General features: G+C 40.5%; 1 protein-coding gene across 8 annotated transcripts in view; it reads left to right on the forward strand.

The window, feature by feature from the left end:
* Window positions 1-7,426: 7,426 nt before the first annotated feature.
* Kdm4c (lysine demethylase 4C) overlaps window positions 7,427-23,077 on the forward strand; it is a 192,671-nt gene continuing 177,020 nt past the window's right edge. For 7 of the 8 annotated variants that reach the window (XM_087548042.1, XM_087548041.1, XM_087548044.1 and 4 more), the window contains exons 1-2: window positions 7,427-7,581; window positions 20,474-20,634. Coding sequence is in view for 3 of the 8 variants with exons in the window: in XM_087548041.1 (XP_087404167.1) it covers window positions 20,491-20,634 (144 nt within the window). In the remaining 5 variants the exon portion in view is untranslated. 8 annotated transcript variants of the gene reach the window in all.

Consider the following 23,077-nt stretch of genomic DNA (forward strand, 5'->3'; position numbering starts at 1 on the left):
GGTATCTCCTCAGGTATTTTTCAAGAACGTAGATTGGCTAATGGATGAATTACAATGGAGAAAGGACATATGGTTGGTAGTCTCTACATTAGCTTCTGATTGGAAAGTGTAAAAAAAGGAGAATGGTAAAGGTGTTGACTTGGTGCTCCTTACAGTTGGAAAGCTCCTTACAGTTGGCAAAGAGAACACAAGTCATTGGGACTAAAGGGATGACTTGGTGGTTAGATCTCTCCTGAGAGACACAGCCAGAATACAGCCAATACATAGGTGAATGCCAGCAGCAAACCACTGCACTGAGAACGGGATCCCCGTTGAAGGACTCAGAGAAAGGACTGAAAGAGCTTGAAGGGGCTCGAGACCCCTTATGAACAACAATGCCAAGCAACCAGAGCTTCCAGGGACTAAGCCACTACCTAAGGACTATACATGGACTGACCCTGGACTCTGACCTCATAGGTAGCAATGAATATTCTAGTAAGATCACCAGTGGAAGGGGAAGCCCTTGGTCCTGCTAAGACTGAACCCCCAGTGAATGTGATTGTTGGGGGGAGGGCATTAATGGGGGGAGGATGGGGAGGGGAACACCCATAAAGAAGGGGAGGGGGAGGGATTAGGGGGATGTTGGCCTGGAAACCGGGAAAGGGAATAACATTTGAAATGTAAATAAGAAATACTCAATAAAAAAATTAAAAAAAAAAAAAAAGCGCACTTGCTGCCCTTAGAGAAGACATAGGATCTGTTCCTAGCACTCACATGGTAGTTTACAATAATTCAAAACTCTAATTCCAGGGACCTAACACCCTCTTCTGGCTTCCAAGTTCAAAACACACACATAAGGTGCACATGGATACATTCAGGCAAAGCACTAATACACATAAAATTAGTCATTTTTTTAAAAAAAGAAAACACAACTCAGATATTTGCCAAAAAAGCCTTCTTGGGATCAGACAACTTGGTCCCACTAGAAGAATGGGGAATGAGGTAAAGAGATGAAGAAACAGGTGATAGAAGATACCCATAAGGTCCAATCTTTAACACAGAGAAAGGAAAAAAAATATGTTTTCCAGCAAGAAAGTGGAAATCTTAAAAATGGCCTAATATAAGAGACCCTGATCCTGAGTGTTCTACTTTTCAACTGCTTGAATTTGGGAAGACTTTTAAGCAACAATAAAAGAATCTGTCATAGCCTGGTTCATAAGGTTTTGGGATATGGAGGGAAATGAGATCCAGCTCAGCTGTGAAAGTACAGAAGCTGGATAATAAAACTATTGACCTACTCTCAAGATGGCTATATAACCTAGAGAAATGTGAGTAAAATCAGATCCCTGATGAACTGAGTTATAGGATCTATTAGAGGCGCTGATAACTGACAGTTGAGGTCTGCACGAGTATCACAGACTTCCAGACCATTAAAGGAAGGTAATAATTAGGCAGTGTTTGATGACAATTTTACTGGGCTTGATGGAGCTATGTTTATAGGAGAGTTTTAATAAAAAGGGGGATTGATTCAATAGGATCCTTACTAATGATAAGAGATTTTAGTAGCGTTCCTGGGCTCCATGGTGGGCCATAATCATTACTTTAGAAGAAGCTCTGACAAATTTAAATGATGCAGGCCAACAAATAAATTTGGTTTATAAAATGCAAAATTTATCCAGATGGAATGAAAGGCTGGAAAAACTGACCAAGAAGTTTGTAAGATTTGTGTCAACTTGGAGTTCCTAAACCCCCCACCCCCTAACACCCACCCCCCCAAAAAAGGAAGTAAAATCGTGTGCTAGTAAACTCTGGGAAGGCTTTTAAAGCCTATGCTAACAGTTGATCTGATGGGCAATTATCCTCCAAGAGTATGTGGTGTGAAGTAAATTGAGCATAGAAACTGTTCACCCAAACTGGAGCCTTTCAAGGCAAAGTGTGACTGAAGTGAAAGGGTGACAATGTTGTTTTGCAGCTCTCAGGAACAAGGAAGCCAACCCCTGAGGGCTGACTTGGAAGTCTAGAGTAAATCCCGTGTGCCAAAGAACACAGTCCACTGAGAACAGGAGGGGTTAGAAATGCATGTTGGGGGTTGGAGAGATGCCTCAGAGGTTACGAGGTTAAGAGGTTAACCTTTCTGCTCTTACAGAGGTCCTAGTTCAATTCCCAGTAACTACGTGGTAGCTCACAACCATCTGTAATGAGATATGGTGCCTTCTTCCGGCCTGCAGACTTACATGTTGGCAGAATGTTGTATACATAATAAATAAATAAATAAATAAATAAATAAATAAATAAATACATCTTTTATTTTTTTTTAAAAAAAGGGAAAGTAAAAGAGAAGCGAGAATTTATTTCAAAGTAAAAGAAATGCATGCTAACCGCATGGGAAGAGTATGGTAGAGGAGGCTGAAGGGTTCACGGTATGTCTATGGGTTCTAGAAGGTTAATGGAATAGTGTCTACTACCCATGCCCTGTGTGCTCAGTATTGCTCTTAGCAGCACAGTGAATTCTAGGCTGGCCTGGCATACATGAGACCCTGTCTGAAAGACAAAGGAACAAAAATAAAACACATCATCCAAAGTGAAAAGGGATTAAGCGGATTAAAACAGAAGAGCTGCTAGGCAGATAATCCTCTTATGTTAAATATAGCTAATGAAATTAGGTCAATAGTAAGAGTTTTGTCAGTGGTGAAGGAATCCAGTGGCACCACTGAGGCAATTTATGGTCAGGTCTACTTTGTTTAAATGTCTCTCTTTCACTACTGGGCTGAATAATTAGGTGCACGAGGCAGACAATGAATAGATGTACATTTACTGGTTAATGAGCAAGAAGGATTATCCAGCATGTGGACTATCAATCGTTAAGTACTGTGTTATTTTATTAATTTATTTATTTGAACCTCAGGCTCATGGAATCCAGGGTGTGGACTCAGACTCACTCATTATTTAGCCAGAGATGCTTTGTATTCCTGATCTCTCTCTATCTCCCAAATGCTAAGATTGTAAGCATATCAACTGAGGCAGGTACACATAAGCAATGTTGGAGATATGCACAAAGTCCTCCAATAGTGCACTCAACAGCCTGAAACTCACACTTGCATGTACTATGTATTCATATCACTCTCCTAAAAATGTACGCAGAAACCTAAACCCCACTTACAATCCAGCCACATGCATACGCATACTACTCCAAACAACTGAGCAAGCTTCTCCTCCCCTAACATCCACAAAACTAGGAAAGTTTTTATTTAAATGTATTCTTAGTTTTATCTGGGCATGATGGTAGAGGCTGATATGACATGAACTAAGTTTAAATGAGTATGTAATAAGACAAATTGCCCTCTGAGTGAATTTTTATTATTCTATATCTATGCATACCTGGGAATGATTACAATTAGATGCTTAATAGCAAGGGACATACACAGTAAAAAAAAAAAAAAAAAAAAGGTCATGCAATTTAAACAGATTTTAACTTGTCTGCAGGCTATACTGAAATTCTGATTATTCAGAATTTCATCATTTCATAGAATCAGTATGTTCTAAAGCCTTAGCATCAGCAAGTGGACAAGCAGGTAAAAGCAAAAGCTTTCTTCTGGGCTGGAGAGAATGGCTCAGCAGTTAAGAGTACTGACAGCTCTTTCAGAGGTCCAGAGTCAGAGTTCCATTTCCAGCATGGTGGCTCACAATCATCTGTGACAGTGTACTCACATAAAAAAAATAAACAAATAAATCTTTTCGTTTTAAAGGCTTTCTTTTCCCTTTACAAGGATTGCAATCAGGAGGTGCACATGAGGGCTGGAGAGGTGGCTCAGTGGTTAAGAACATTGACTGCTCTTCCTGAGGTCCTGAGTTCAATTCCCAGCAACCACATGGTGGTTCACAACCATCTATAATGGAATCTGATGCCCTATTCTGGTGTGTCTGAAGCAGCTACAGCGAACTCATATAATAAAACAAATAAATATTTAAAAAAAAAGGCGCACACGAGATTTAGTCTGAGTCTAAATGTTCTACTTTTAAGTGATTCAAGCAAGAAAAATCTCTCACAGCCCAGCTGCTTGGACTTTAGTTGATTCCAATGCTATATAACAAGATCCTGTTTCAAAAAAAGAAACAGCCCACACCCCAAAAGAGAAATCTTCTTCCTCCTCCTACTCCACTTCCTCTTCCTCCTCTTCTTCATCATGGCATCATCACCACCATTCCTTCCTTCCTTTAGGTTCCATAAAAGAAGCCCCAAACAGTAACTTGGGTCCTTTGAGTATGATCTCAAAAATGTTAAGTGAATTCAGGAAAGTAAACGTTCTGATTAAGAAAAATGGAGAATCTAGGCAGGTGTGGTGGTGTTATCTTTAATTCCAGGGTTAGCAGGTAGAGGTAGGTAGATCTCAGAGAGTTCAAGGCCAGTCTGGTCTACAAAGTAATGTCCAGGGCAGGGAAGGCTGCTACACAGTGAAATCATGGCAAAAAAACAAAACAAAACAAAACAAAAACCCAACCCCCCCAAACAAAACAAACACACACAAAAAACTAACAATCAAATATCCCAAACATCAACAAAACCAGTACAATGGAATTTGCTATAGTAAAACAAATGCTATTTGTGCAACATTGTGTTTCTGCAAGTGTGAAGCCTGGGAGTTCAGGTCTCCAGGCTTTTTGTTCTAGGGCACTAGATTTCCAGTCTAAAACAGGGGACAGCTTCTGCTACTTTAGTCCTTGGTTTTATTTCCCTTTTCCTCTTTATGACGGGGAGTACATATTTTACTTTAATTTGTTTTAAAAATATTGTCACTTTTTTTCTTTATACATACACACTTGTGCACCCCTCTATTTACAAATTTTTCTCCTTCCTCCCCCTTTTCTTTCTTAAACCCAGGATATGTCATATTTCTTCAGTTATTTTTAATTTAGACTAGCTCCTTTACTTTCTTTTCTTTTCCTTCTTTTCTTTTTTAAAACAGTTGCAGCTAACATCTATCTATCTATCTATCTATCTATCTATCTATCTATCTATCTATCTATCTATCTATCTATCTAATCTATCCATCCATCCATCCATGAATCCATCCATGAATCCATCCATGAATCCATCCATCCATCCATCCATCCATCCATCCATCCATCCATCCATCACTGCTGGTCTTGAACTCATGGAGATTCACCTGCCAAGTATTGAGACCATAAGGGCTTGTGGCACTATGCCAGGCAAGCTTTGAAAAAACATTTTTGTTTTGTTTTTGAGACAAGGTTTCTCTTTGCACCCCTGGCTGTCTTGGAACTGTTTGTAGACTAGGCTAGGCTGGCCTTGAACACAAGAGAACCACCTGCCTCTGCATCCTAAAAGCTGACCACCAAATCCGGGTTTTGTGTGTGTGTGTGTGTGTGTGTGTGTGTGTGTGTGTGTGTGTGTGTAGGACAGTTGTGGCACTTTTGACATTGACCTTTATTTGTTATACGAACTTTACTGGTGCTGTTTTCTTATAAGTATATGATGTTATAAGCACATCTTCCCAGATTACACTTTTTTTTTTTTTTTTTCGGAGCTGGGGACCGAACCCAGGGCCTTGCGCTTCCTAGGTAAGCGCTCTACCACTGAGCTAAATCCCCAGCCCCCCAGATTACACTTTTACTCTTTAGTCTCATTAGTCTTCTTTGTTCCCAAGGCAGTCTTGCTTCTATTTTCATGTATTAATATATATATATATATATATATATATATATATATATACATATATATGTATGGAGTGTGTGTGTGTGTGTGTACAATGTCTTGGACACATAAATGAGATCGTAAAATATTTATCTCTCTCAGACTGATTTAATTCACCTAACTGTGGATATACTTCTTTCTCACCCCCTCCCCCTCTTCTTTTCTCAGGTGTAGCTCTGCCATTCAGCAACTCAACCTGATCTACATTGTAAATCAAGTTGGCCTTGAATTTAGAGATCTGCCTTCCTCTGTCTCCCAAGTGCTGGGATTAAAGGTGTGTGCCAGTTCACTGGGCTGATATATTTTTTAATCTCCGTGCTTAACAAAGATAATAAGAGTACTTATTCATTAAACTAAACTATTTCAACTATTTAATTAATATATGTGCATTTTTTTTTCTAGTTCACAAAATGCCCTAAATTTTAAGACATGTTTTAGTATACTCAATTGCCTTGGAGGATGGTTGGACATCTCTATAATATACACATTGGGAAATTACCAGTTGACTATATAAACTAGGTAAGTTTAGAATTGTGGTTTTTTTTTCCCAACTCATAAGTTGTGTTTTTAAAAGTCAAAGAAATATGGTGGCTAAATTTCATTATCTGTAGATTAATTAACATTCCATCTGTTTTTACAGTGATCCTTCTAATAAAAAAAGAAAAACATTTAGGGACGTTTTAAATGGATATGTTGAAATTTTTTTAAAAAGTGGTAATCAGTTTTTGAGACAGCATATCACGTAGCCCAGGCTAGCCTCAAATTTACTATGTGCTGAGAATGATTTTGAATTCCTAATCCTCTGATCTCTACAGCCCACGTCTTGGGTATCCACTAGAAATCTTTGTTTTGTAACAAAACAACACGTTAAATGATGGTCCTGCGTGCTCACTTTTGTATTTATCTCGTCAGTCTTGGTCATTAGAGGAAATGCAACAAAAGACCCAGCTGGCAACTGTGGGAAAGAAAAAACTCTTTAGCCTTGCAGAGCATTTAGTGTTTAGCCACCTGTCTGGCAGGAGTTTGAGGTTTGTGTGTTTCCTGTCTTGGAAATCAGATTTACACAGACATGTAGCAAAGTAACTCAATTCAGGTTCCCTAACCAAGAATTCCCTAGTCTAAGAATTAGGCCTTTTTGCTCAGGGACAGGCTGGTTGCTAGGAGTTCGGGAACACTGTGATCTCTTGGGATCTCCGACTGAAGTTAAAGAGGCTCAGAGGTGCAGTCCATTGGTTGGTGTACCGGCACAGAACAATGTTATCGTGGGCCTGGCCTTCCTGATCACTTCCACCCTAGGTAAAAATCAGCCAGCCGTTCTTGCAGCGAGGGTTGCCATAGACTCGCACCGAGTCCCGACAGGCGTGTAGTTCGCGTAGTATTTTATTTCAGGCCAAGCCCTGTGGAAACCTAGCGAGTGATCTGACAAAGATCTGTGTACCTGCTCGTTCTGCTTTGTCAGTGTTTTCCTCCTTTGAGAAAGGACTGACGTGACTTGCCAGTCCCCAAGGTAATAGGAAATACACTGCCGCAAACTTCGACTGAGAAAGAAGCGGAAGTCTTAGTTTAAAGAGTGGGGCACCTTTAAGCAGTTTAGAAATCCACGTGACCCAGAGAGCGCCCGGCCCCGCGGTCACGTGGGGGATCGTGAACCACACGCAGAGAGAGCCAGCCCGCTCCGCCTACGCGCCGGAGCCGCCTCCCGCCCACCTAGGAGCCGGGAGGGAGGGGAGCGGCGGAGGGATCCGGAGGTGGCGTCCCGTGCGCGTGCGCAGCGAACAGCTGTCACCTAGTGCGGAACAAGTCTTCCAAAGATTCCCAAAACCCTCAGGGGAGGCCGCACTTTCATCCCTTTCATTCGGGTGGCGTCTGGACCTCCTCCAGCGGCGCAGGTAACCGCTTCTTGGTCCGGACGGGGCGGGAAGGGTGGCGGCTTCGGTCCGGTCTTCGCAGGGCGGCACGGGCCTGGACGCTCCGCGGTGCACGGCAGTCAGCTGGGTGGGAGGAGGCGGCCCTGACAGTCCATTCTGGCCCTCCGGGTTCGGGAGCTCGCTCGCCGGCCTCCCGGGAGCCGATCGGAGGTGGTGTTGCTCCAGATTGCCACGCCTGTGTGATCTGGAGCCCCGACCAACCCCTCTGCGGCCGACTCCAGGAAGGCCGGGCCTGTGCGCCCTCCGAGTCTCCCTTGGGTCGGGATGTCCAGATCCGCGAGGTAGCAGGTAGCCCGACCCTCACTCGGGTTCGTTCTTGGCCCTAGCAGATGATCTTTTCGTTTTTCTTTCCTCCGTCTTGAGGCCAGTTCTTTGTGCTGTTCCTAGGGGAGCCATGATGTGGGGTAGACAGTGGGCGCTAAATAATTGCGACTTCGATGCGGCATGTGAACTGCCAGGGTGTTGTACGGTGGCAATGCCTTGGTGAAGGCAGGCAGTCCAGCCGGGGCTGGAATTTGGTGTTCTCTGCTCAGCAGTGAAAGCTGCTGAACTCAGTTCTGGTGCTTTTCTGGTGGACCCAGAAGACAGCCGCCGTTGTGGCTGAGCCCTGCAAGCTCGCACGTAGTGCTTTTTGGTCAGGTGCTCTCAGAGAAGACTTAGCATACTTGTTTGTTTGTTTAAATGTTGCACTCAGTGCAGACACTCACACTTGGTGATTTACCTAGCACTGCTTAGAAAGCTTAAGTTAGAATTGCGGTAATTCGGTGCCCAGGAGACGCTTTTGATAGGCTCGGTACGCTTAGGTTAGCACCAATCTTTGCAGTATTTCACCCACTTGAGTTTTTCGTTTAAAAAGGGCGGGAGGGGTGGGAGCTTCACTGTTTCTAGGGAAAAAATTACTAGTATTCTAACTTAAAAGCGTGATGGTTAAAATGTTTGGAATTGATTTTAAAAACATTTTGTTGGTTGTTTTTGAGTCAGGGTCTTACTATATGTAGTTCTGCACAACCTAGAACTCTTTATGATAGCTGGCCTGGAGCTCAAGGAAATCCACCTGCCTCTGCCTCATCAGTGCAGGGATTACTGTCGGTCATATTTCTGCACTGCTATTGACTGTTTACTCTCTGAAATTTACCGTCCGTCCCCGCCCCTTGGACTGGCAATATGGCCCAAGTGGTAGGACCAGTGCTTAGGTTCAGTCTCTAAGATTGATAAAAAGAAAATAAGTTTTTTTTTTACTATTTAGCATTATCACTAAAGTTTTCTTAAAGCTTGTTGGCCTGGTAACCTATCATGCTTTGTTTTGGAATGTACTGCCTAGTTGTTCAGGAATTTTAGGCCCTCTTTTCCATTTTAGTGTTTAGAAGTTACACATATTTACAGCTCTCCACAAAATTGGTAATACAGTAAAAATTCAACCCTGAGGCTTGCTTTATGATACTAAGAAATTTACTTAATTCCCCTCCCCCACCTCACTCTCTTTCCTTTGGTTTTGTCTTGAGACTGTCTCCTGTAGTCCATTCTTCAGTGTTGGGATTACCATTGTTTGACAGTTCCAGTACCACTTTCTGTAGTAGTGTTTCTTACTGCTTATCGCTATACCCTTGACACCTGTAATTATTTACTAGAGATTAAATGATAAAACAAGTACATTCTGCACTGACATTAAGTTCAATATGTAATGCAGGTCTTTTTTCTTAAAAAAAAAATTGTCTTCGAAGTAGTAGTTCTGGCTGAGTGGTTAAGGCAATGGACTAGAAAAATTGAATTTTATTGCATATTAATATTTAATGCTCCTCTGTAAGTACCATTTCTTGTTTATTTATATTTAATTTTTTCAAACCGTATATTTTGATCCTGTTTTTCCCTCTCCAAATGCTTCCCAGATCCTCTCCACCTCTTTACATTATATTCTCTCTCAAGCTCCCACAAAACCCAACCAACCAAGTAAAACTCAAAACTAACAAAAAAAATAAATCAATTCCACGAATAAACAAAATAAAAAAATATATATACACAGACACAAGCCCAGGCAAAGAGAGGAGAGGGATGACGGGATGGGGGTTGGGGTAGGGGTGGGGGTGGAGGTGGAGGTAGAGGTGGGGGGTGGGAGGGGAGAGAGAGAGAGAGAGAGAGAGAGAGAGAGAGAGAGAGAGAATATGAATATGTATGAGAGAGAATATATGTCTTTTTTTGTCTTTGTCAACTAATTTTGGGCCAGGGGCCTGCCCGGGCATGTGGCTGATATATGCAATGGTGCCACTCCATTGGAGAGAACTGACTTTTGCGGGAGGTATGAATTACAAATAGATTCTTGGTTAGGGGTAGGACTCCATGTCCACTTACTCCCTCTTAGCTGGGACCTCATCTAGGTTGAAGCTGTATACATCTTTTGTGTGCTGACAGGCTCCATAAGTTCATATATGTATTATTGTTGTGCCTGGAAGATGCTCTTTCTTTGGAGTTCTCCATGGCTTATGGCCTTATAGTCTTTCCACCTCCACGGTCTGAAGAGACCCTTGAGATTTTGGGCTGGAGAAATTTGAAGATAACCCATTTAGACCGGAGTGCTCCAAAGTCTCTCACACTCTGCTCATGGTCCATTCGTGGATCTCTGTTTTAATTACTCTCTACTGCAAGCACAAGCTTCTGTGATGCTGGCTGAGTGTGGCACATGGTATAGCAACATGCCAATAGCAGTCATTTATTGCAGTGTTCTTTAGCAGAGTGACAGAAGATGTTTTTCCTAGACCCATGGCCTATGTCAAGTGCATGGCCACTTAATCAGTGTCATGCATTCCATCTCACGATAAATCCAATAAAAAGTGGTTGTTTACTCCAGTAATACCAATATACCATGCAGGCAGGTGGATGTTGTAGGTTACAGGGTTTGTAGCTAGGTGATCCTGATGATTAACTTTCCTCTCTGGTATGGTATAAAGTACCTTCCAGCACTGTGACTGTCAATCAGCAGGAGTAAAGTTTCTATTTGGCTACTAGCTCCATTTCTTCATGTTTGATGATCTATTCTAATAGTTAATTAGCACCTATGTTTCCAATTTCTGGCTATTATGTATAAAGAAGTAATGAATATGGATGTATAAGTATCACCTTAGTAAGACATAGAGTTCTTAGAATATGCATGCAAGGAGGTAGCACCATCTGTGATTTCCAGTTGTATTACAGAGCTATAGTGATAATAACAGCATGGGATTGCCATAAAAACAAATGTGCTTAGTGGGATAAAATTGAAGATCCAGACATAATTCCACACACCTTTGAACACCTGAATTTTGATAAGGGAGCCAGAATTACACAGGGGAGAAAAGAAAGCATCTTTAAACATGATGTAGTTAGACTGGATGGCTGCGTGTAGAAGAATGAAAATACATTCATATCTATTTTCCTGCACAAAACTCAACTGTAAATGGATCAAAGACCACAACGTAAGACCATATACCCTGAATATGATAGAAAAGAATTAGGAATAGCCTTGAACTCACTGACACAGGAAACAGTTTTCTGAACATAACACTCATAGGACAGGCACTAAGAACAATTAATAAATGGGGCCTCATGAAACTGAAAAGCTTTTATATGGAAAAGGGCACCATAATTTGGGCAAAGCGACAGTCTACAGTGTCTAGATTATACAAAGAACCAAGAAAACTGAAGGTCCAGGAAACAACCCAATTAAAAATGGCGTGCCGAACCAGGCAAGAGAATTATTAAGAAACAAAACAACCCCCCACCCCCCCCCAAAAAAAACCCAAGCCTAACAAATGTCTGAGAAACACTTAAATGTTCAATATCTTTAGTCATCAGGCAAATGCAAACTAAAATTTGGATATTTCATCTTAACTCAGTCAGAATAGCTGAGATCAGTAAAATAAATGACAGCAGATGGTAGTGGGGAAAGGGTTATTTATTATGGTGGGCGTGCAAACTGGTACAGCCAGTCTATGATTTATTGTAGAGGTTCCTCGTGAAGCTGGGAATCAGTCTACCTCAAGATTCAGCTGTTTATTTCTTTTGGAACTAGATCTCACTTTGTAGGTCTGGCTGGCCTTGGAACTTACTGTGTACAGCAGGCTGGCATGGAATTCCTAGAGATCTGCCTACTTCTGCCCCCTGAGTTCAGGGATTAAAGACTTGGGTCACCATTCCTTTTCTTCATTATTGGTTTTCATCTGAATTTCTTGGGAGATATGGTATTCTGCCATTTACTGTTTTGTTTTTGCAGTTCTGGGGATAGAACCTAGAGTTCTGGGGATAGAAGCCTTATATATACATACAATGTGTATTTTTGTTTTTATATCTATAGTGAATGCTGTGAGTCCTAAAACATAAATTTACAGAATTAGTGTTAAATGAAACAAGGTAACAGCAATAGTAAATCTGGACAGGGAGCTGACACATAATTCATAATTTCTTTCAGGTATGAGATTTAATTAGAGTGAGACAGACTCTAATTTTTACTTTTTATTTTACTTTTGCATTTACATTTTACGGCTCATTTTACTTTTGCCCAACTACGAAATCTCCCCTACACACTTCCCTTTCTGCCTCTTGGAATTAATTGATCCACTGAAAATACTTTCATATTCCATGGTAGCTGGTTTAAGCCACCCTTTCAGTCAGAATAATCCCTTTAAGAAGGTTATCCTCCTTGCTCCACTTCAAGCAGTTCTTCATTTTGGGAGCCAGCCTGTAGTTTTACCCTGTCATTTGTGAGGCTTTTTTCAGCCCATCATTTCCCATTATGCTCATCTGTTGGCTTAGCTCTCAGAGTGGGTTTGATACTTTGTTCTTAGTCCATTTGCCTTTAGTGCTTTTCTGATTTGTACTTTACTGTTAATTTAATTTTACCTCCCCAGCCACTTTTCTGAAGGCTCAGCTAGAATCCAGGGCTTTTTTTGCACATGTCTGGCACATGTCAGCCTCGTCCTCTGATGAATGTTTTGATATTTTGGAGTACGGAAATTGTTCTTGAGTGATGGCCCGTTATTTGCTCTGTTTGCTTTTATTGGGTGGGATGTTCAATATACAAAGAAAACAGTAATATGTACAATGTGCTAAGCACTTACTCAGTATGAGATGCAGGCAATGCAAAAACCACAGCCTTCATCTTTAAAGGGAATAAGAGATTCTGGAGCCATTTTGAGTGACCATGGCCTGGGAACACAGATTTATGTTACTTCAATTTCCTTGTTCCAACATGGAAACAATTTAGGACGGGGTGCTATCTTACTGTGTGGCCCAGGCTACTGAACTTAATGTAGCCCAGCCTTTAAGTTTAGTGACCATTCTTGTCAAAGTCTCCAGAGTAGCTGCATTTGCAGGCCAGGCTCTTTTCTTTTTCTCTGTTTTTTTCCTATTATCCATACTGGTTCCGAATTCTATGTAGCTCAGGCTGATCTTGAATTTGTGGTTTTTCCTGCCTCAGTCTCCCTAGTGCAGGAATATTGGCATGCCTCACCATACTTGGACCCCTCCCTTTCCCTTATTTTCAGGCAGGGTTTTGCCCTACAGCTCCAGCTGTGCTTCCTGCCTCAGCCTCACAAGTGTGAGGATTTTGGGTATTGGAATTACTTACTGCTAATGCCTAGAGCTACCCCCTCCTTCCCCATGCCACCACCCCCATTTCTGTGTTTGAACTTCTTCCAAGTGTATGCAAGGCAAGTATTACTATTGTAAAGTTGAGCTACACATCTCCAGCCTCAGTTCAGTAGTCTTGACTTTGTTCCTTTTTCATTTCTTTCATGATTTTTTTTCAGAATATAATAAATACTATTGGCGCTCACTGCGCATGCCCTATGTATACACACTTCTATTTTGTCTGGATAAATTTTGTTTGGATAAATTGCTTCTTTGGTGCTTTCCCTCTTTCATCTCCCTTCCCTCTCACCCTCCCTTCCTCCTTGTCTTCTCCCCTCTTCACAGCAACAAGAAATCAAAATGTGAGCAAGATTATTTTTTTTTTTTTCCTTCAGTTTCCCCAGAAGAGGTATTCTTAAGGAGCTCTTATCTCTTTGAATGGTGTGGAAAAAATGACTGAGTTCAGGAACTGGATATGTTAAGAGGTAGAAGTCCAAAATTACTTCCTGGCATACTTAGATAAACCCCAAACTTCTCTTTCTACTATTTTTTCTCTTACCCTTTTCAGTCTTATTTTCAGTCATATCTTCCTCCTTACCACCTCTGGAAGAACAGAGCCTAAGAGATTTCTCTCCTTTAGGCATCTCCTGGATTTTATTTCTCTGAGCCACCTTCCATTGCCTGTTTTGAAACGGGAACCCTCTCTGTTGGCTTTGCATTGTCTTAGTAGTTAACCTTTGTGAATCAGCACCCGTGAAAAACAGCTTTGTCTACCGAGGCCCATTGACTGATTAGAATTTCAATACTGTGGAGAGGTTGGAATGTTGCCGGCCCAGAAGGTAGTTACCTTATCTTGGGCTAGTTTTTCTCTTCTGCACCCAGTAATTCATTTCTCCAGGTAGTCTTGTGATTAATAGGTAAAATCTTTTTGGAATCTATTAACTTAGTAGACCACCAGCTTCCACCAACCAAATGCCATCAGAGACCGTTTTAGGGCCTATATAAAAGTTTTCTCCATCTTGCTGAAACTGTCCCTCTGATATTCACTGTATTTTAAACTTGCCTTGGTTTATAATTATCTTTGTTCTTTATAGTTCTGAAACTAGAACTCATGAAACTGCTTCCATGTTGGAACATGGAGTTTGAGGTAATCTAAATCTATATTCCCTGTGCCACAGTCATTTTAAAATGCTCTATAATAAACTTATTATTTCCTTTAAGATGAAAGCTGCATTATTTTTTGTTTAATTTTTTTTTGTGTTGACACAGTTTACTTATGGTTTTGTCCTTTGAATATCTATGGAACTAAAGTTAGGAATTCAGTCACTGTTGAATTGCTAGCTGCATTTCTCATTTCCTCAGTGGCTGCTTCCTCTGCTCACACCAATATCAAGGTGACTGTTGTAGTTTGGTCAGAAGAAAAGGAATGTTTCTTTTCATATAGCTGGCTTTTCATATAGCTGGTGTGTTTCGTACAGATAGTTGATAGTTTGTAGTTTTCTTAGTTTCCTGCTGTTATTTTTTGCTAATGAAGCAGATTAGGTTTGTTTATTGTTATTTTGCTTTTTGTTTTTGAGGTAGGACTCTAGCTGCCTCGCCCAGAGTAGACCATGCTGGCTTCTGACTTGTGAAAATTCTCTTGCCTCTTCCTCTTAAGTACCAAGATTATAGGTGTGCTTTATCATGCTTGGCTAATCTGTTTTCTGAATAACTTTTCTTTTGTTTAGGACCAGGGTATTCCTTTTTCCAAATGTGACATCCTATTCTAACGGCGTTTGTGCTTTTTAATATTTTATGATTATTTTATGTGCAATAGTGTACACATATGTATGTATGTATATATAGTCTGTATATTATGTTAATCACCATGTGGATTCTGGGAACTGAACCAGGGTCCTATGTAAGAACAACAAATGCTCTTAACTTCTGTTCTTTCTAGCCCCTTGATACTCTTTTCTTTCTTTTTCCTTTTCTTACCCTCCTTCCTTCCCTCCCTCACTTTTTTCCTTCCTTCCTTCCTTCCTTCCTTCCTTCCTTCCTTCCTTCCTTCCTTCCTTCCTTCCTTCCTTCCTTCTTTCAAAACAGGGTTTCTTCAATGTCCAGGAACTTGATCTATACACCAGGCTGTTCTCAAACTTACAGAAATTCACCTGCCTCCCAAGGGCTGGGATTAAAGAAGTGCATACCTGGTCAATACTTTATTATTAGTACATATATTATTGTAATAATTATTGTATATAATATTATTATATTATTATTATGTGAGGAAGATTATATGCCAATCTGTCTTTCTTTTCAGCGCTTGATAATGGCTAATGGGAAGTGCCAGCATTGGGAAAAACAGCTTGCTGTGTATAGTATGGGTGTAGACAAAAAGACAGAGCACAAGGTGGTTCATTGAGTTCTATATTGACAGAAAGTTGGGAACTCAAAGGTAGGGAGTGTGCAGAGGCTGCTCCAAGGGAAGGAATATGTGAAGTCACAAAGAGCTTTATTTGTTGAGAAACTTGGTTTAAGTACTGTTGGAGGGTAAATTATAGTTGGCTTTCTATATTTGAGTTTTTTTTTTTTTAATTGATGAATTGAAACAACCAAGGGCTTACAAAAAAATTGCATTTGATTAAGGATGTAGCTTAGCCGATAAGAGTAGTTGCCTAGAGGCTTTGCCTGCTAGTACCAGGAACCTCCCATGTAGGAGGTTTAGGCATATGGATCAGAAGTTCGAGTTCATCCTCAACTACGTAACAAGTTCAAGACCAGTTATGACTACATCAGAAGTCTCCCCCCCCCAAAAAAAAAAAAGGAAAAGGAAAAGAAAAATTGGAATGTAAAAAATAAAAAAAGAAAAAGAAAAATCATATCGTTACATTTTATTCTTGCCTTTATATCAACTTGACATAAGCTAAAGTCATTTGAGAGGAGGGAACCTCAATTAAGAAAAAGCCTCCATGGCTGTTACCAAGCCTCTAGGACTTTTTCTTTTCTTCTTTTTTTTATTAACTTGAGTATTTCTTATATACATTTCGAGTGTTATTCCCTTTCCCAGTTTCCGGGCAAACATCCCCCTAATCCCTCCCCCCCCCCTTTATGGGTGTTCCCCTTCCCATCCTCCCCCCATTGCCGCCCTCCCCCCTGGGGGTTCACTGGGGGTTCAGTCTTAGCAGGACCCAGGGCTTCTCCTTCCACTGGTGCTCTTACTAGGATATTTATTGCTACCAATGAGGTCAGAGTCCAGGGTCAGTCCATGTATAGTCTTTAGGTAGTGGCTTAGTCCCTGGAAGCTCTGGTTGCTTGGCATTGTTGTACATATGGGGTCTCGAGCTCCTTCAAGCTCTTCCAGTTCTTTCTCTGATTCCTTCAACGGGGGTCCTGTTCTCAGTTCAGTGGTTTGCTGCTGGCATTCGCCTCTGTATTTGCTGTATTCTGGCTGTGTCTCTCAGGAGCGATCTACATCCGGCTCCTGTCCGTCTGCACTTCTTTGCTTCATCCATCTTGTCTAATTGAATGGCTGTATATGTATGGGCCACATGTGGGGCAGGCTCTGAATGGGTGTTCTTTCTGTGTCTGTTTTAATCTTTGCCTCTCTATTCCCTGCCAAGGGTATTCTTCTTCCCTTTTAAAGAAGGAGTGAAACATTCACATTTTGATCATCTGTCTTGAGTTTCATTTGTTCTAGGCATCTAGGGTAATTCAAGCATTTGGGCTAATAGCCACTTATCAATGAGTGCATACCATGTGTGTTTTTCTTTGATTGGGTTACCTCACTCAGGATGATATTTTCCAGTTCCAACCATTTGCCTACGAATTTCATAAAATCATTGTTTTTGATAGCTGAGTAATATTCCATTGTGTAGATGTACCACATTTTCTGCATCCATTCCTCTGTTGAAGGGCATCTGGGTTCTTTCCAGCTTCTGGCTATTATAAATAAGGCTGCGATGAACATAGTGGAGCACGTGTCTTTTTTATATGTTGGGGCATCTTGTGGGTATAGCTGGGTCCTCAGGTAGTTCAATGTCCAATTTTCTGAGGAACCTCCAGACTGATTTCCAGAATGGTTGTACCATAGGGCTTTTTCTTAATTAATGATTTATGGTGGATGGCCCAGCCCATTGTGGATGTTGCCATCCCTGAGCTGGTTGTCCTGGGTTTTCTAAAAAAAAAACCAGGCTGAATAAGCCATGATGAATAAGCCAGTCAGCAGCACTCTCCTATGGTTTCTGCATCTGTTCCTGCCTCAGGTTCCTGCCATATTTGAGTTTGTATCCTGACTTCTTCCATTATGAGTTATGACATAGAAGTGTTAGCCAAATAAACCCTTTCCTCCCTGTGTTGCTTTGTTGCTATAATAAAATAGCAATAGTAATCCTGAGTAAGACATTCCCTAAACAATATAACATCAATTATTGGCTTAGTCTGTACATTGTATTAGATGGTATAAGTAATCTATATTTAAAGAATAGAGGAAGATGTGTAGGTTATGTGCAAAGAGTAAGCCAGGTTATATGAAGGATTTGATTATCTTTGAATTAAGATATCCCGGGGGCGGAGGGTCTGATATTCTATGGGTGTCTGAGCTGTTAGTGATTGTTTTGGGAGGACCAGATTTGATATAGAATGAGAGTCTTTAAAAATTTAATTATTTTTTATTGTACATATATTATGTATATATTTGTATGTGGCTTTTGTAGGAGTTTGTGTTGCTGTGCAAAGAAAGGGATGGGGCAGGAGGATATCATGTGTGTGTACCATGTTCTATCTTCCTCCCTTTTTTGATCCTGGAGCTAGGCTGGAGGCCAGCAAATCCCAGTGATTCTTCTGTCTCTGCCTCCTCCTACGGTATTAGGGTTACAAAATGTAACCATGCTTGGCTGGGCTTTTTACATGGATGTTGGAGTTTAAATTTCAGCTTACACAGCTCTTATCAGCTGAGTGAGCTCCTCTGATACAGATGTTCTGGTATTGTTTTCTTTCCTCAGTAGATTAGCTTGGAATCTGGTGGTTTTGTCTTGTGATTAGTTTTTATTTTTTTATTTTTCATTTTTTCCCCATCTTTATTAACTTGGGTATTTCTTATTTACATTTCAAATGTTATTCCCTTTCCTGGTTTCCAGGCCAACATCCCCCTAACCCCTCCACCTCCCCTCCTATATGGGCTTCCCCTCCCCATCCTCCCCCCATTACTGCCCTCCCCCCAAGAATCCCATTCACGGGGAGGGGGGGGGTTCAGTCTTGGCAGGACCCAGGGCTTCCCCTTCCACTGGTGCTCTTACTAGGCTATTCATTCCTACCTATGAGGTTGGAGCCCAGGCTCAGTCCATGTATAGTCTTTGGGTAGTGGCTTAGTCCCTGGAAGCTCTGGTTTGTTGGCATTGTTGTTCATATGGGGTCTCGAGCCCCGTCAGCTCTTCCAGTCCTTTCTATTGGATGCCCAGAACTTGGTAGACAGACCCTGCTGCTGAAGGCACCACACAAGTTGGTTCCAGGAAATGGAGAAATCAAGTTGGTACTGACCAGGAAGGTTCCCTGCTGCTGGATAGCTTTCTTTCTTTCTTTTTTTTTTTTTTTTAAATTTAGAGAATACTTTATTAGTTTTTGTAATCAAACCCACGTAGATAAGACCTTACATATTTAATACAGTGCGTTACCCCTGTACAAATGGAAAAAACTTAAGTTCAACATTTCTAGACCAATATGGCTGTTAATTTCTGTACAGTGCCAACTCAACACAGTAAACGGGGATACTTTTTTCCAAAGTTGACAGCACAGCTAAAGTTTCAAAAAATTCAAATTATATATCTGTATATATATGTTTATATTTATATAAAAAGACCAATAATAGCAATGTGTTATGCATCAACAGCAGCAACAGCTTTTCCAGGTTCTGCAGTCATCTGAACAAAACTGTAGAGACATCCAGCACACTCCTTTAAAAAAAAAAAAAAGTAAAAAAACAAAACCCAAGAAAACAGCACAGTTCTGTTACTCTTGTGGTACCTAGCACCATTTTTTTTTTTTTTTTTTAATTAGCTTCTCAATCATCATCTGGAAAGAAAACATTCTGAGCAACATCATTAAAAACAGCTCTGATAAAGCACGGTCACTACTACGTATCATAAAGCAGGTACAAGCTATTTTACATCCACAGAGGTATGATACAGTACTGTCCTACATCTATAATACTAGAGGATACAATTTAAAAGTTTTTAAATTACTTTAGAAAAACATCTTATAAAGAACTGGAAGCACACTGCAGTTTTGTGCTAGGGTTATTGAACATGTTTCATGCAGCATATATGCTAGGCCTATATATATGTGCATACATGAGATAGTGGACTAGTACATCTGTGTTTTTTTTTTTTTTGTTTTTTTTTTTTTTTTGTTTTTTGAGGCTCCTGGGAAGAGGGATTTAGATGCTTATTTTACATAACAAAGCACACCTGGCCTCCCTGTTATATCCTGCCCCCAATCCTGAACTTTCTTTCTTTCTTTTTTTTTTTTTAAAGATTTATTTATTTATTGTATATAAGTACACTGTAGCTGTCTTCAGACACACCGGAAGAGGGCATCAGATCTCATTACAGATGGTTGTGAGCCACCATGTGGTTGCTGGGAATTGAACTCAGGACCTCTGGAAGAGCAGTCAGTGCTCTTAACCATTGAGCCATCTCTCCAGCCCAATCCTGAACTTTCTAACCCAGGAGCTAGGCTGCTCTTCTCCTCTAGAGGTATTTCTTGGTCAGCCCCTCCCCCTCCTTTTGTGCACGTGTGTGTATGTGTGTGTGTGTGCACCTATTCCTCTCTTCTCTGCTCTCTGTGCAGGTGTTCTCTCTCCCTACCTCCCTCTCCCTGGGACCAGTGAACTTGGCCTGAGAACAACTTCCCAATAAACCTGCCTTTAATATAATCCAATTGGGCTTGAATTGTCTCATTTCCACCAGTGGAAAAATAACCTATCACTGTGGTAGACTGTACTTCTAGAAAATTCATTTTTCCTTGGAAAGGTTTCATGTAGGTCAGTTTTACAGTCAGGTCAGTGATTGATTCTGTATCCAGAATAGGAGCCAATTAGGAAGCCCTCAGAGGCCTCTTTTTCCAGGAGTCTAGGAAAAAATGAGAACGTCTCAGAGAGGTGAGAAGTGGTCAGTAAATAAAAAGAGTTTCTTTGGTAGACACATGCATGCTCTTTTGGTGAAAGCCACTGCCTAGACACAACTCCAGTAATACATTGTTGATGGTCACTGTTTCTTTGCAGAGACATCTGTAGCCATCATGGAGGTGGTGGAGGTGGAGAGTCCCCTAAATCCCAGCTGTAAGATAATGACATTCAGACCTTCAATGGAGGAGTTTCGGGAGTTCAACAAATATCTCGCATACATGGAATCTAAAGGAGCCCATCGAGCAGGTCTTGCCAAGGTGATTATATTCAAACTTGTCCTAAAGAACTATCATTTGACTTTGAAATTACATTGTTAGTTTTTGGTTCTTTCAATGTGATGTATCTACTATTGTTTATCCTCTTGGAACACTTAATTTTCTCAAACAATATCTTTCTTTTGTTTGGATTATTTATACTAGGCTATGTTCTATAATTAACCCCCCCTCTTCCTTCCTTCCTTCCTTTCTTTCTTTCTTTCTTTCTTTCTTTCTTTCTTTCTTTCTTTCTTTCTTTCAATAAATAAATAAATAAATAAATAAATAAATAAATAAATAAATAAATAAATAAATAAAGGCTTCCAGAGGAGGGAGAGGATCAGTTTTCATCCATTTCTCATAGGAAACATCTATTAGCTTGAAGTTTAGTGTGATTTGCTTTGTATTCTTTTCCTCAGTATTCCTTTCTTCTAGTCTTTTTTCCTTCCTTCCTTCCTTCCTTCCTTCCTTCCTTCCTTCCTTCCTTCCTTCCTTTTTTGTTTTTGAGATAGGTTCTTTTCAGTGTCTTGAATCATGGCCATTTTCTCTCTTGAGCCTCCTGAATGCTGTGATTATAGGCCTTAGCAACTATGCCTGTCTCACTTTAAAACAACAATTTGTGGAAGTATAACTTATATAAGATACAGTACCCTCATCTACAGTTTGTAATTCAGTGGTGTTTGTTTGTTGGTTTATTTAAATAGTTTTATAGCTGTTACCACTATCATATTCTGTGTGGTTATCACATACCAAAAAACTATATATTTTAAATCGCCATTTCCAATTTTCCGGTGTCATTGTTGTCCTAGGCAACCACAGTCTGTATTCTCTATCAATTTGCCTTTTTACTTATTTTTGAAAACAAATTTTTTATATTATTATTTGTGTGTGGTACCTGTGTATGACATGTAGAGATGTATATATTGCCACGACCCATCTGTTGAGGCCAGAGGACAACGTTAGAGTTGGTTCTTTGCTTTTACCCAACCAAACAAACAAACAAAAAAATGGAGTGAAAGAATTCAGATTGGAGAGACATGGCTCAGTAGGTAAAATATTTGCTATCAAACTTGTAAGGACCTAAATTCAGTCTCCAGAAAGCACATAAAAACTATGTAGCCCCGCCCCTCCATTGGCAGTGGCAAATGAAGACGTATGGCCAGCCTGGCATAGAAGGTAGTAAAGAGACTGTCTTAGGGTTTTATTGATGTGAACAGACACCATGACCACAACAAATCTTATAAAAGAAAACATTTACCTGGGGCTGGTTTACAGTTTCTGAGGTTTAGTTCATTTTCATGGCAAGAAGCATGGTGAGCAGGCAGATATGGTGCTGGAGAAGCAGGTGAGAGTTCTACATATTCTTCAACAGGAAGCAGTCAGAGAACTGTAAAATAGTAGGAGGTAGGAATTAAGGAAAACATCCTCTCTGCTCCTCCACTCATGGAAGTGGAGTGTATGTGTGCGTGCGTGCGTGCGTGCGTGCGTGCGTGCATGCGTGCATGCGTGCATTCTCGTGTGGGTGCGCAAATGCATGCTTATAAAATCTATAAAAAGGCTTTGAATAATTTAGAACTAGTTTTACTGGCATTGTCATCCACCTAGTAGGACTACTCGGATTTGAATTTTGGTCCCCGTGATTCAGTAGCAAGTGCTCTTAGCTACTGAATTATTATTGCAGCTGACACTATTAATTTTTTTTTTTAAATAAAGTTTTGTTGCTAAGGGCTGGGGTTATATCCCACTGAGGTAGTGCAGCAGAGAGTTTATTCTACCTACAATGAGAAACAAGGATGGTCTTAAAGTAGATGGATTAGTTTGACAAAACAATTTCTGGAAGGAATGATTTACTTTGACTGTTTTAGAATACAATCTATTAAGGTGGCAAGGACATGAGGGAGATGGTCATATTACAAATACTATGGAAGCTGGAATAGATGACTGCTGTTGTTCAACTTGTTTTCTACTTTTTAATATAATTCAGAATCTTAGTACACGTCTCTGTAATACAACCTAGGTCTGTCTCCTAGGTGACTTCTGTCAAGTTGACAATCACTATTAACTATTAAAATTGGGAAGGAAGATGTAGTAGCAGATGCTTCCTTGTCCTGTTCTTTTGCTATGTTGTGACATTGTTTGAAAACAAGTCTGTGCTGACTTCTATGTAAAAAATGAGTTTGATGTTAAGGGCAAGTGTCCACAGGAGGCGTTACCAGGGATAGTGTGCTGATGTAGTTAGTGAAGAGCTCTTGGTAGCTTCGAACACTTAAAAAGTGAAGTCATCTTTGAGTATGTTCATCTATTCTTCTTCTTACAGATATGAGATTATGTCTACTAAAAGGTAATGATAAATGATGTGTTTAAGGTCATAGGAGAGTTCAGTGAAGTACCAAAGACTAATTTCATTATAAAAATGCATGAGGTGGGCAGAGGCTGTTGCTACGCT

This window comes from Rattus norvegicus, chromosome 5, assembly GCF_021556685.1.
Source record: "Rattus norvegicus strain SHRSP/BbbUtx chromosome 5, alternate assembly SHRSP_T2T, whole genome shotgun sequence".
NCBI classification, from domain to species: Eukaryota; Metazoa; Chordata; class Mammalia; order Rodentia; family Muridae; genus Rattus; species Rattus norvegicus.